The sequence below is a fragment of the Bison bison genome, unplaced genomic scaffold (assembly GCF_000754665.1).
Source record: "Bison bison bison isolate TAMUID 2011002044 unplaced genomic scaffold, Bison_UMD1.0 scf7180017864146, whole genome shotgun sequence".
Lineage (NCBI taxonomy): Eukaryota > Metazoa > Chordata > Mammalia > Artiodactyla > Bovidae > Bison > Bison bison.
In genome coordinates this window covers 3,803,295-3,816,574 of record NW_011494718.1, presented here as the reverse complement: position 1 = coordinate 3,816,574, position 13,280 = coordinate 3,803,295, and the positions used below count along the sequence as shown (strand labels likewise).

The window sequence follows — 13,280 nt, the reverse complement described above, 5'->3', positions numbered from 1 at the left end:
TCCACTGCCGGGGGGGCCTCCGGTGCCCCCACCTCCTCCAGGACTACCCCCAAACTCTCACCTGAACGGCTACAGCCAGCTTGGTAAGAAAAAGCGGATGAGAAGCTTTTATTGGAAAACCATTCCAGAAGAGCAAGTTCGGGGCAAAACCAACATCTGGACCTTGGCAGCCAGCCAGCAGCATCACTACCAGATCGACACCAAGACCGTCGAAGAGCTGTTTGGGCAGCAGGAATATGCCACCATGGCTCCCCCTTCCCGGAGGGGAGGGTCTTTACATTCGTCCTCCAGGGAGGCCAGAGAAGAGGTAAGAGAGGCCCACGGAGGTGGGGGGGTGGGGGGTGGCGCTTCTCCTCATGCTGCGTGGTTTTGTGTTTGGGTATGTGCCTCCGTTCCCAAACCTGCTGGAATCACTGAGACATGAGATAACCCGAGTGAGCACGCTCTGAAAATGAAAGGAGGGCCCTATATGATGAGCCTGAGCTGAGCAGCAAGCAAGTGTAAGAGGCCTGCGAGCCGTATCCTCCCAGACGTCCCAGAGGACCATGACCTCATGCGGAGAACACGCTGTCTGGGGCCTCACTGGCCTCCCAGCCCAGCCCTGCCTGCAGCAAATCTGCATGTCCCACGCCCCTCCCCGCACCCCGGGTGGAAGAGCTCCGCGGAGACAAAACTCTGAGCTTCTGAGCTCAGTTACTTGACATTAACTGGAGCTCTCTGAGACGAAATGCCTTTTATTAAATAACATCATTAAGTAATGTACATCCTTAGACGTTTATCTTTGTTTTTCCCTCCAGTTTTCTTTCCACAAGTGTTTTGAGGTGGTCTTTATTCCTCTGACCTCCTAATTAAATTTTGGCCTTTGTGGAACAGAGATTTCTGACAGCCAAAGCATAACGCTATTTTCAGATAGACTTTCTACAAAGCATGTTTCCAGTGATTAGATAGACTTTCTACAAAGCATGTTTCCAGTGAACACGAGCTGTGTTACTTTGAGAAAAATATAAAGCTAACAAGTTCTGAAAAGTTAAGTGAAAGCATGGCCCCAGAGAAACAGGTCACCATGTCTTACAGAAACTGATGCAAAATGAGCTTTGTAAGTATTCTCTGTTTAGAAGCATGAAGGTAAATTAAGACAACCCTACTTGCTAGAAGAATTAATTAGGAAACCAAGAGGGAAAAGGATGTTGACACCCCCCAAAATAAGGGCAATAGAAATGCATTATTTTTTAATCTGTTGGAAAGGAGCAAGGAAAATAGAGCTGACTAGATAAGAGAATGGGCAGAGCTCTGAAATGAAGTGGTAGCTCTCCACATCACTGAATTCTTGAGCTGGCAGTATTGACCTCTTTTCTCTGTCTGGGGGCCCTTGAAACTGGCTATATGGTACCCTGTTGAAACAGCCAAGTTTTTATGAAATATGGAGAACCCTAGGAGTGGAATTAGGCGTGAGCTGAGAGGCATGTGAGAGGAGGTGTCCAGGACATGCTCAGCGTCCTGGCTTTCCCTGCTCTCTGCTTTGTGCAAAGACCTTTGATTTCTGAGCTCATTGCTTCAGTATCAGAAGGAGCAGGAAGTTGTTTCTTCAGTGCCCTGGCCTGTGACCTCACTTCCAGCAGAGGCTCCTGGTGGACAGTAGGTCATCCTTACCGTTGTTCCCCAGCTCTGCTTGCTGGCCTTCCAGCACTTTGAAGGAAAGAGTGGATGGGGGCCCGGAGTCAGAGCACATGTCTCAGGAAGGCCCATCACAGACAGAAGGGGATCTGGCCGATCGAGCCCCCAGGGAGGCCGCCGGCCAGGTGTTTAAGAGGCTGTACAGAACTTGCTGCTGGATGTTTGTGACTTCAAGAGGGATTCAGACCCACTGATGGAAGGAACAGGAGGGGCTTGTAACATCTTTTTCCAACTAAGGCAGAAGCAGAAATGTCTGTTTCTTAGGCCAGATCTAAAATTCAGGTAAAAGAGTCTTTCTCTTCACCTCCCTTTACTCTAGGTACATCTTTTCTTTTTTTTCTTTAACTTTAAAAAAAAACAAAGCCTGAAAGTGAATAATTATATTTTAAATTGTGGTGATATGTACATAGCATAACATTCACCCTCTTAAAATTTTTTAAAACTGTTTATTGATTTGGCTATGCCAGGTCTTAGTTGCAGCATGTGGGATCTGCTTTCCCAACCAGAGATTGAACCTGGGCCCCCTGGATTGGAAGCACAGTCTTAGCCATTGGACCATGAGGGAAGTCTCTCTGAACAGTTTTTAAGTGTATCGTTTAGTAGCATGGAAACATTCACGTTGTTGAATGGCCACCATCACCACCCGTCCACAGAAGTCCTTGCATCTTGCAAAATGCAAACTGTTCCCGCTGTCCTCTCCCCCCAGCCCCTGGCAGCCACCCTTCCGCTTTCTGTCTCTATGAGTCTAACTACCCGAGGTACCTTGCACAGTATTTGTCTTTTTGTGACCGGACTGTTTCACTTAGCACAGTGTTTTCAAGGTTCATCCATGCTGTAACATGTGCCAGAATTTTCAGGCTAATATTCCATTGCATGTGTATATCACAGCGTTTCCCAGGTGGCTCGGTGGCAAAAGATTCTGCCTGCGAAGGCAGGAGTTGTATGAGACTCAGTTTTGATCTCTGGGTCAGGAAGATCCCCTGGAGGAGGAAGTGGCAACCCACTCCAGTACTCTTGCCTGGAGAATCCCATGGACAGAGGAGCCTGGTGGGCTACAGTCCAGAGGGTCACAAAGAGTCGGATGCGACTGAGTGACTGAGCAAGCAGGCATATATTTATCATATTTTGTTTATCTAGCCATCCTTGACGGACACTTGGGTCGCTTCCACCTTTTGGTTTTTGTGAATAATGCTGCTATGAATGGTGGGTGTGCAGATATCTTTTAACACATGTAGGTCCTAATCTGAGAGACAGCTGTCTAGAAATAAAAATGAAATCACCACGGCTGTATTATAAGGTGATCTAACTCTTCAACTCTTCAGTACTCAGGATAAGTAGTGAAGGTAGATGGATTTAAGGATAGATTAGGTAATATTGTCACATCACAGGGGGTCCAGAATGCATTTTCATTTTTCATGCTATCTCCAACATGGCTCAGAGTAAGAAGTGTCACATATACTACATATACTTCTTTTTTTTTTGGCAAAAGAATACAGTACATGCTATTTTATTCCGTCATTAGATTTTCTTGTAGAGAAGTTACAGCCCAGCAGAATGGTAGTCTAACACAGACCAGGGATACATCTTCCGATTCCCTCAGTAGTAAGTGGAGTCCAGGGTTGAAACTGCAAACTGAAGTGTGCACGGGAAGCCTGTAGCCAAGGAGCTCCGTCCTGAGCCTGGAAGTGTGGCTTTCCAGTCTGCTGCCACACAGCTCATAGTTCTGGAGACTCAGACACACCACGAATCCGATTATGTCCCCTTGAAATGTAATAACCTCCTAAAGAAATGACCTGCCGTTATGTGGTTGGCTCTGGCTTTAAAGCGCTTATAAGGCATTACAAATAAGTTCCATTGTACTCTGAAGGAAGAAATTACTGGGAGACAGAGAAGAACTGGATTTGAGAATGGCTAAATTTAGGAAGAGCAACATCTGAAATAGTAAATTAGAACATTTAGTAAGGGGGAAAAGGTTATGAAATACTGTCTGTGTATCTTTGTTAGCTAAAAATTAACTTGAAGAGGCTACAGATGCTACAATAATAAACTGTAATAAAGTAACTAGAAATAACAAACAATGTTACTGGGGTAGTAATAAAGAGATTCAACTCAAACTCCATCTTCTTTCCTGAGTTCGGTGGTCTCAGGTCTGAGAAGCCCCTGTCCATCTGTTAGTGCTGCTCTTCAGCCCCCCAGAGCTGGTTACTTAGGGCTGCATTTGTCTCCCTACAGAATCTGAAATGCTCTGAAGGGGAAGACAGTCCTAGCCATCTCGTCTCCTCCAAAGAAAGTAAACTGAACTGCCAGAAGTGAGCCAAAGGAGCAGAGGGACTGTCTTATAAGACACCAGTATGATGGGTCAAAATAGGTGTTCACAGAGAAAACTGTAAGATGAATGGGGTCTGAGGACATAATGTGGAACCTGGTGACTGGTTGATAACACTGTATTTGCTAAGAGAGTAGAACTTCACTCTACACACACACTCACAAAAGAGAAATATGTTAGGCGATGGATGTTCTTTAACTAGATGAGGGGAATGTATGTCAGCATGCAGTGTGTATATATATATCAAATCACCATGTATTCCTTAAATTTCTTACAATTTTATTTCTCAATTACATGTCTGTAAAACTGAAATTTGAAAAAAAAATGTAAACATTGAAAACACTTGAGGTCATTCACTGTGGTGTGTGTAGTAATATTATAATTACTGCTCATTACTCATACCACATAAGAAAGAATTAAAGTTGCTTATTAGAAAAAGGAAGGAGAGGAAAGAGAAAGGGAGGAAGGAAGATTGGCTTTTCTAAATTTGTGAAAAGTAATTTTCCCACATAGTAATTCAGGCATCAGTCATTTTTTGTCAGCTTCTGTTCTAGTCCCAGAATGTTCTGAAGTCTGAGACAAGTAGCAGGTGGCCTCCAGTGGTGGGGAGGGAAGGTTAGTGTGTACTGGGGATGGAGCCTCAGTTTGCAAGATGAAGGGCTCTGGAGATGTTTACACCATAGTGTGAGTGTACCTATTGCTGCTGAACTGTGCACTTAAAAAAATGGTTACCTGTTATGGTAAAATGGGAACTGTTGTGTGTATTTTGGGGCTTCCTGGGTGGCTCAACTGGTAAAGAATCCTCCTGCCATGCAGGAGACCTGCGTTCAACCCCTGGTCGGGGAAGATCCCCTGGAGGAGGGCATGGCAGCCCACTCCAGCATTCTTGCCTGGAGAATCCCCATGGACAGAGGAGCCTGGCGGGCTGCAGTCCATGGGGTCACAAAGAGTCAGACACGACTGAGCGACTGAACACAGCACAGCACGTGTGTATTTTACCACAATTTAAAAAGGAAAGTTTCTTCTTCCTGTAATGAATACGAGAGGCAGAGTTTGGAGCAGGTGGATGAGAGTATAAGAATGGTAGGAGAAAGGCGAAGCGCTTAGTTGGAGCTTTCACCAGCTTCCCTGAGCACGGAGACAGCGCTGCTGTTTCAGGGCTGCAGAGGGGCCTGAGCCCTGGCCCTGGTGGCCTGTGGGGAGGCTCTTCCGAGAGCTGCTGGGCCCCTGCCCTCGCATCTCGGCTCCCCTGTGCACCGGGGGGAGTGAACTCGCAGGCAGGCCCCTCGTGGGAACGGTCACAAGCTCTGTGCACGCCGAGGTCACGGGTGTGGCAGGCTGTGGTGTCCCAAGGAGTCAATAGGATTGACTGAACTGGTGGAGAGGGAGGGGTCGGGTCAGTCACCCTGTTCTTGGGCCGCTGGAGTGCACTCCTGGGGGTGACTCAGAGCACCAGCACCTCCTGCCCTACACTGCCGGGTATCTGAACCTCCGGCCAGCCTTTGGGGAAGTGAGATAAGCTAATTTACACGTGTCCTGATAACCCTCTTCAAAGGACTGTGTGATAACACCGCTTTGGGAGGCGTTCAGGTGATGCCCTCTGAGAGTAGGCTGCCCGCACTGGGCACAGCTGAGGAGGCCTGGAGAGAAGGGCGCCGTCCCCACAGCATTCTCAGCCGCCTCACTCTCCTGTGCTTTGCAGGAGGCTCTGGGTGCCAGTTTCCCTTTAAGGTGCTCTTTCCCCAAGGAGCCCCCCTAATGACGGACCAGGTTCTGAAGCTTCACTTCAGGCTGTGGAGACCGCTGCTGCCCCAGGCGTGGCCCCCGCGCTGTGCCTTCCTGGCTCAGAGCTCCACTCCCGGAACCTGGGTACTGTCGTGTGTCCCACGCGAACAGCCCTGGGGTCACCGGGGCTTTGGCCAGGCCTGTGGACCACTCTCTGCAGACCTGCCCCCATTCCTGGAAAAGCATGTCAGTGTGAATACTGGGCTGGTGGGGACCTTCGCTATTTCTCTGTATTCCTGTATCCTCAGCAGAAGGGAAGGTCATAAGAACGGGGTGAATAGGAACCAGAGGGAGCCTGTTGCTTTGGGAAGGTATAAAATGACATCCCTAAGGCTCAGTTTCCTTATCTGTGAAATAGGGACAATGACAGTGATTTCTCCACCTGCTTTTCCAACAGCAGCAGCAGGGGGTCTAGACTGAGCACACAGAGCCCTGAGGGCCGATGGGTGAAGAGGCTGAGGGTGGGGCTGGGCGAGGGTGCTGCCGCCAGGGTGAGATATAGCAGGAGGTGGTAGTTTAGCGAAAAAATATAAAAGAAGGTTTGTCCCCATTCTGGGCAGATATGAGTGCAGAAAAAGCTCTTCAGATCAGTGTGCATGTTCTTACATTTTAGTTGTGAATTCTATAACCACATCATTTTCTGTCTGAAATCCAGATTCCTCTTTTTGGTATAAGCTCTCCTCTTAGAGGATGTGAAGTGTGACTTTCTCTCCCGTCTCCTCTCCCCTCCCTTCACACTGAACTTGAACTGTAATCCCTGGGTAGGATTCCAGTGAGGAGCCTGTCCTTTTAGTTTAGGAGTTTATTTTATGGCTGGCAGGTGATTGTGTTAAGATGAAATAAACCCCTCAGATAGTAAATAATGTGATTGTTTAAGATTAGTCTTCAAAAGCAGGCAACCATACTCTTGTAAAAATTTAACCTTCTAGCCAGAAAGTCCCATTAACTTTGGTTAACAATCTTGCTGCCTCTTATAAACTTAGAAGCAGGCCCAGAGATCAGGAATTTAATTTGAAACCTGATTCTTTTCTGTTCACAATGAATCACGTACGTTTGGAAAGAAAGAGCATTGTAGCAACATTCCTATTTAACTAGTCTCCCTCCTCCGAAAAACAAATGGGGAAAATGGGAGAATTTTAAGGTTATCTTTCCTCCAGCTATTCTGGCTGGATATTTACTTCCAAAGAAATGGCTTCTATGTTTAATAATACCCAACCCCTAAAAAAGGGCTTCCCTGATGGCTCAGACAGTAAAGAATCTGCCTGCAATGCAGAAGACATGGGTTCGATCCCGGGGTAGGGAAGATCCCCTGGAGGAGGGCATGGCAATCCACTCCAGTATTCTCGCCTGGAGAATCCTGTGGACAGAGGAGCCTGGCGGGCTACAGTCCATGGGGTCGCAGAGAGTTGGACACGTCTGAGTGACTGACACTACTACTACCTTCTATAAAAGGTTCTAATTTGCAGTCTGATAAGCCCTCCCCAATTATTACAGTAGTTCTCCCGTATCTGCAGGGAATACTTTCCAAGACCCCGGTGGATGCTTGAAACCATGAACAGTACCAAACTCTATATATACAGATGGTCCCATGATGTTTTTGACTTAGGGTTTTTCAACCTTACAATGGTATGGAAGCAATAGACATTCAGTAGAAGCCGTGCTTGGACTTTTGAGGTTTGCTCTTTCCGCACTGGCCGTCCGCGGTACAGTCCCGTCTTCCGATACTGGGCAGTGGGCTTGCGGCTGCTCCCGGCAGCCATGCCATCCCAAGAAGAAGAAGTCGACGCGCTGACAGACGTTGTTTTCCACTTTCAGTACAGCGTTCCATCAGTTTTACGGGAGGTGTTCCGCACTTTATTATAAAATAGTCTTTGTGTTAGCCGATTTTGCTCAACTGTAAGCTCCGGTACTCTTGCCTGGAAAATCCAATGGACGGAGGAGCCTGTAGGCTGCAGTCCATGGGGCCACGAAGAGTCGGACACGACTGAGTGACTTCACTTTCACTTTTCACTTTCATGCATTGGAGAAGGAAATGGCAACCCACTCCAGTGTTCTTGCCTGGAGACTCCCAGGGACGGGGGAGTCTGGTGGGCTGCCGTCTATGCGGTCGCACAGAGTCGGACACGACTGAAGCAACTTAGCAGCAGCAGCAGCAGCAGGCTCAGGTAAAGGTTCTGAACACATTTAAAGCAGGCTGCGCTAAGCTGTGATGTCAGCCGTTTAGGAGTGTGAAGCGCACTTTCAGTATTTTTAACTCATGACGGGTTTATCAGGATGTAAGCTGCGGAAGGTCTGTACTGTGTTTTTCCCTGGACATACATAACTGTGATAAAGTTCAATATCAGTTAGGCACAGTAGGAGCTTAACAACAATATGGAATAGTAAAACAGAGCGGTTATGATGTTGCTGAACAAAGTTTATCTAAAAAAGACAGAAAATTTTATTTGCGCCAAATTGAGGACTATACCCCGGGAACAGCCTCCCAGAAAGCTCTGAGAACTGCTCCTCTCATTAGACATAAAAGCACAGTTGTATCAGTTTTTGAGACCAAGGGCTGTACATTCTACACAACCCAGATCTACCCATACAAAGCAAACAGTGGGTGATGGGTCATGGTGGCCCCTTACAAGATTAAGAAGGAAGGTTATCTCCTAAGGAGTTATCTCGTGGATGCCAAGAGAATGTTGCCTTTTATGGGTGAGCAGGTATTTCTGCCGATGGGGAGTTTTGGTCGATGTGTAAGACAGATACACGATACACACTAGAGGAGAAAGAGGAGGCCAAAGAGCAGAGAAAAAAAATTGTTTATATTTTCCTTGATTTGCCTTAGAATATGAATTTTTATTTCATGAATAATAATGTACTGTAATAAAAGTTATGTGAATGTGGTCTCTCTCAAAATATCTGGCACAAATTTAATGCCTCTTCCAGCACAACAAAGCACTTATCCACTGTGGCCGTAACTTCTGCAATTTAAGGGACAACAGCAAAGCTGGGAGGAATTTCTTTTTCCTTCTTCACAATTTCACGGTTGGAAGATTCTTTCTGACCATAGATCTTAGCAACCTTAGCAAATGAGTTTTTTCTTTCCTTGTTAAGAACTTTCACCTTTTCACTTAGAGGAAGCTCTTTACAGCCTCTCTCTGGCATATCTGAGTTGCCAGTGTTACCACACTTGTGCTTTGGGCCATTACCAAGTAAAATAAGCAAGCATTGTGAACACAAGCGCCGTGGTACCATGCCGGTAACCCCATAACCCATAGCTAACAGGCAGGACATGCTGCGTGGCTAACGGGCAGGACACGCTGGACAGGGGTTGACTCACGTCCCTGTGGATGGAGTGGGATGGTGGCGAGGATTCCAGAAATGCTCGCATGCCAAAAAAGAAAGCATCTTAGACTTGGTAAAATACAGCCTAGGAGTTTTCCCTTATAAATTCCCTTTTAAATTCTGAAAAAAGTGTAGGACACTTTCTTACCTCCTCCTTTAAAAGGGCTACTGGATCTACTCTTTGAATGAAAATAAAATTTTTGTTTAGAAAAATACTAAGAATTTTATTGCGTTTCTGAAAATAACAGTGTTGGTCTTTTAACATCCCTAAGTCAGGGTTGGAGCTCATGCCGCAATACCTTCAGAGTTCAAATCTCATATGATTCTTGCTATGCTAAGACAGCTATTTCCAAATTGGGGCTTTTAAATGTGGGCTATGTTGTTCTAAGAGAAAATTGTAAAATTTAGAAAATGTTGATATAGTTTATTTAAGATTCAGTTCAGTTCAGTCGCTCAGTCGTGTCCGACTCTTTGCAACCCCATGAATTGCAGCACACCAGGCCTCCCTGTCCATCACCAACACCCAGAGTTCACTCAGACTCACGTCCATCGAGTCAGTGATGCCATCCAGCCATCTCGTCCTCTGTTGTCCCCTTCTCCTCCTGCCCCCAATCCCTCCCAGCATCAGAGATTATGCAATATTAAAATAGATCTATATGGGAATTCCCTGGTGGTCCAGAGGTTAGCTCAGTGCTTTCACTGCTTTGGGCCCAGATTCAATACCTGGTCAAGAAACTAAGGTCCCCAAGCCCTGCAGCTTGGCCAATATATATATGCATATTTATATGATTGTTTTATATACATATATATATATATATATATGATTGTTACCATTAAGGAAATATTGTAGAAAGCTTGGGGAGATAATATTTTGAAGCTATATTAGGTATCAGTCTGCAGATTTACATACTGGAAATTATTCTCTTACTTTAATACATTCTTTTATATTAATACATTATGTTGTATTTTGATAGGTTTTAATTCTCTTCTCCAACTCTTTTAAGAAATCATTTTGTTTATTTAGCCTGTGCTGGGTCTTCGCTGCTGTGTGGGCTCTTCTCTGGTTGCAGCGCGGGGCTCCCCTCTAGTCGTGGCGTGCAGGCTTCTCATTGCGGTGGCCTCTGTTGCTGCGGAGCACGGGCTCCAGGGCGCTCAGGCTTCAGCAGCTGCAGTGCGGGGCTCGGTAGTTGTGGCTCCTGGGCTCTAGAGCACAGGCTCAGTAGTCTCCAGCTCTTCTCGTTCACACTTTAACAATCTTATGTGTCTTGTGTTTTTTTCCAGATTACTCTCTTGGATGCAAAACGGAGCATGAACATTGGGATATTTCTTAAGCAATTTAAGAAGTAAGATTTTTGCACACATTTGAAACTTTAGTCACACCTCTGCTGTCAGCATCAGACTCTGTGGGTGTGAGCTGAAACGCAGATTCTAATGAGGGAAAGGCACCCCTCATCCCTTCAAATTGTTTTAGGCACATGTCGTGAAGGGTCCCCAGGTGTGTGTCACTTGCTGCTGTTTTCCTCCATAAAAGCATAATCTAGTCATTTGGGGCTCAGGGAGAATTGCCTTGGGGCATCTCTTCAAGCCTGATATGTCAGGGAATCTATAAATTCACCTGAGGTGTTGCCCCGTTAGTGGAGGATGGACAAGTGAGTCAAAGAGTGGTTAAGTTCAGGTGTGCTAACGTGGAAAGGAGAGGGCTGTGGCTCCAGGAGGTTGACCGAACTGCTTTTCTTCTCCCAGAGAAGATGCTACTGTTAGCCTCTCCGGGATGCCCAAGGGTGGTTCCCCATGGAAGGGACCTCCGGCATGTCAGGACGCCCTGCGTGCCCTGGCAGGGGGCTGTTACGGTCACTGACACGAGACCACCTGTCAGACAGGGAGGGAGGCGGGGTGGGAAGGAGGGTGGAGGCGATCTGCTTTCATTTCCACTGGCTTGTGTTTCTCAGGCACTGCAGCAAATGTGAAATGGAATCTGATTGTTGTCTTTTCAAGGTCACCTCCGTCCATCGTGGAAGATATCCATCACGGAAAGAGTGAACACTATGGATCAGAGACGTTGCGAGAATTTCTTAAGCTTTTGCCAGAGTCAGAGGAGGTAAGGAATTTGGGGCATGAGTTTTTGATGCCAAGAGCGATAATAGAGGCGTCATCTTTTTTAGGATTTTTAGGAATGTCAGAACTCACATGGAACGGGCACTCTTTTACCCAGAGCCCAGGTTTTCTCTTGTAACAGTAAAATGTTACCCAGTAGAAGGAGTACAAGTTATGGAGTTAAAGAACCTGGGTTTAAATTGACATTCCTTCCCTTAATTGAGAAAGTGGGCAAGTTTCTTAAGTCCTGTGAACTTTAGTTTCCTCACCTGTAAAGTAAGGATAATGAGGCTTACCTCATTGAATCGTTGAGATGATTAAGCCCTCATTATGCAGCTAACGTGGTACTTGGCACAGGGGAGCTCAGTAAACGTTAGTTCCCTTTTCTGTCAGCTAAGGTGATCTTTGCCTAGGGTGTACCTGGGGTTGTTTGATAATGCATTTTTGTTTTAAAAAAAGGAAAGACTGACCACTTCTGAATAAAGATGCTCTAAAAACTAAGAGGTAGGTAAATTGTTAATAGATGTTGTATGTATTAACTGACTGAAGATGGAGATGGCTATGTTGACAATATAGTACCGCAGTATAAATAAAGTTACTGATTTTGGAGGGACTGAATTAACTGAATCTTTGCATGATTAGGAGCTTGATAGGATAAAAAAAAGAGAAAGACAGTTTTGTAAAACCTTCCAAAATTGTGGTACTATTTCTGAATAAGTGACCCTTGAAAAAAATTCAGTAAAAGGCTAAATAAATACGTGTTATTTGAATAATACAAAGTCCTGTAAAGTAAAAAGTGTAAGTTACCCTCTTACATACGCTGCTGGTTCCTCCCTCCCCAATCTCTCTCCTTTTCCCAGACATAATTTATGGAACTTGATTTTAGCACCATTAGTAACCAAAAACAATGTATTTATGCTTTTTTCTTTTCCATCAGTGCTAACTTCACAGTGCCAAGCTGAGGGTCTTAGTGGGCGACTGGGTCTTCAGGTATTCTGAGCTGCTCTCTTCACCTCAGGTTTCTGTTTGCAGATTAATTGTCATTTTCCAAAGCCAGAATTAGTTAACGGTGCTTGTTACTGTTAGGAAAGGGTCCTACAGAGTTGAGGGTGAAGTACATTAGATCGCAGTTCACCCTGGATCCTACCTACTGAACACTCCTTAATCTTTTTTTGTGAAGAAAGGCATTCCAAAATCTTTTTTTGTAATTGAACTATATTGATTTACAGTATTGTGTTTCAGGTGTACTCAAAATCTTTTATTAGGATGGATAGCTTTAATGAATTGAGTTTTTAAGAAGATTTGGTTGCTCTGGAAATCTTATTCCTGCTTGGGCATTTCTCATGCCTGCTCCTGAGCACTGCTCCCGTACCTTCCTAACAGAGCTCTGAATTTCCAACTCAGTGGGAGTTAAGCGTGAGGGGAGGCTGCCAGCTTTATGCCACTGAAGAGGGAGGAGGTTAAATATGGTTTCCTTATTATCTTCCTTCCTGATTTAAAAATCAGAGGCAATTGAAAATTATGTTTAAAAAATCTTTAAATGCAAAGGCTGTGGAAGACTTAGGGATCTTCCAAAGAAGCAACTTAGCTGTCCAACTTCTCGTTTTAAAGAATCCTGTTTTTTTGTGTGTGGGAATAATTCAGAGGAAAGAGGCGGTTAAGGACGAGGTGACCAAAACCCACCCCAGCGCTGCCCTGAGGATCCCCAGGCACTCTCATCCGCAGATGATCCGCTGACCCCAGAGACGAGACAGGGTCCCGCTGAGGCCTTGGGGTCCTGCAGGGCCTTCCGAGCCTGGGGACCCACCGTCCCCTCCCCCTGCAGGGTCCCCCTCGCTCTGTGTATCTGACAAGTTCGGTCACACTCTGCTCGTTTACATTCCCACCTCCTGGCCTTCGATGGGGCACGCTGTCCTCCGGGAGCTGAGCTTCCTGAGGCAGGAACGCCCTGACAGTCCCCAAGGCTGCCTGGCAGCCCGCCTTCAGCCCCTCCCTGGGGGCTGTGTGCCTCCCTGGGCAGGAGCCACCTCCCGACTGCTGCCCCTGCAGGGACAGGCTGGCTTTGCTGTGA

General features: G+C 46.1%; 1 protein-coding gene across 1 annotated transcript in view; it reads left to right on the top strand.

The window, feature by feature from the left end:
* The window catches only part of FHDC1 (FH2 domain containing 1), a 50,138-nt gene that overhangs the window by 12,102 nt on the left and 24,756 nt on the right, over positions 1–13,280 (top strand). Inside the window, exons 3-5 of the mRNA XM_010840800.1 lie at positions 4–307; positions 10,397–10,458; positions 11,111–11,213. Of these exons, the coding sequence (XP_010839102.1) occupies positions 4–307; positions 10,397–10,458; positions 11,111–11,213 (469 nt within the window). The remainder of the gene's footprint in view (positions 1–3; positions 308–10,396; positions 10,459–11,110; positions 11,214–13,280) is intronic.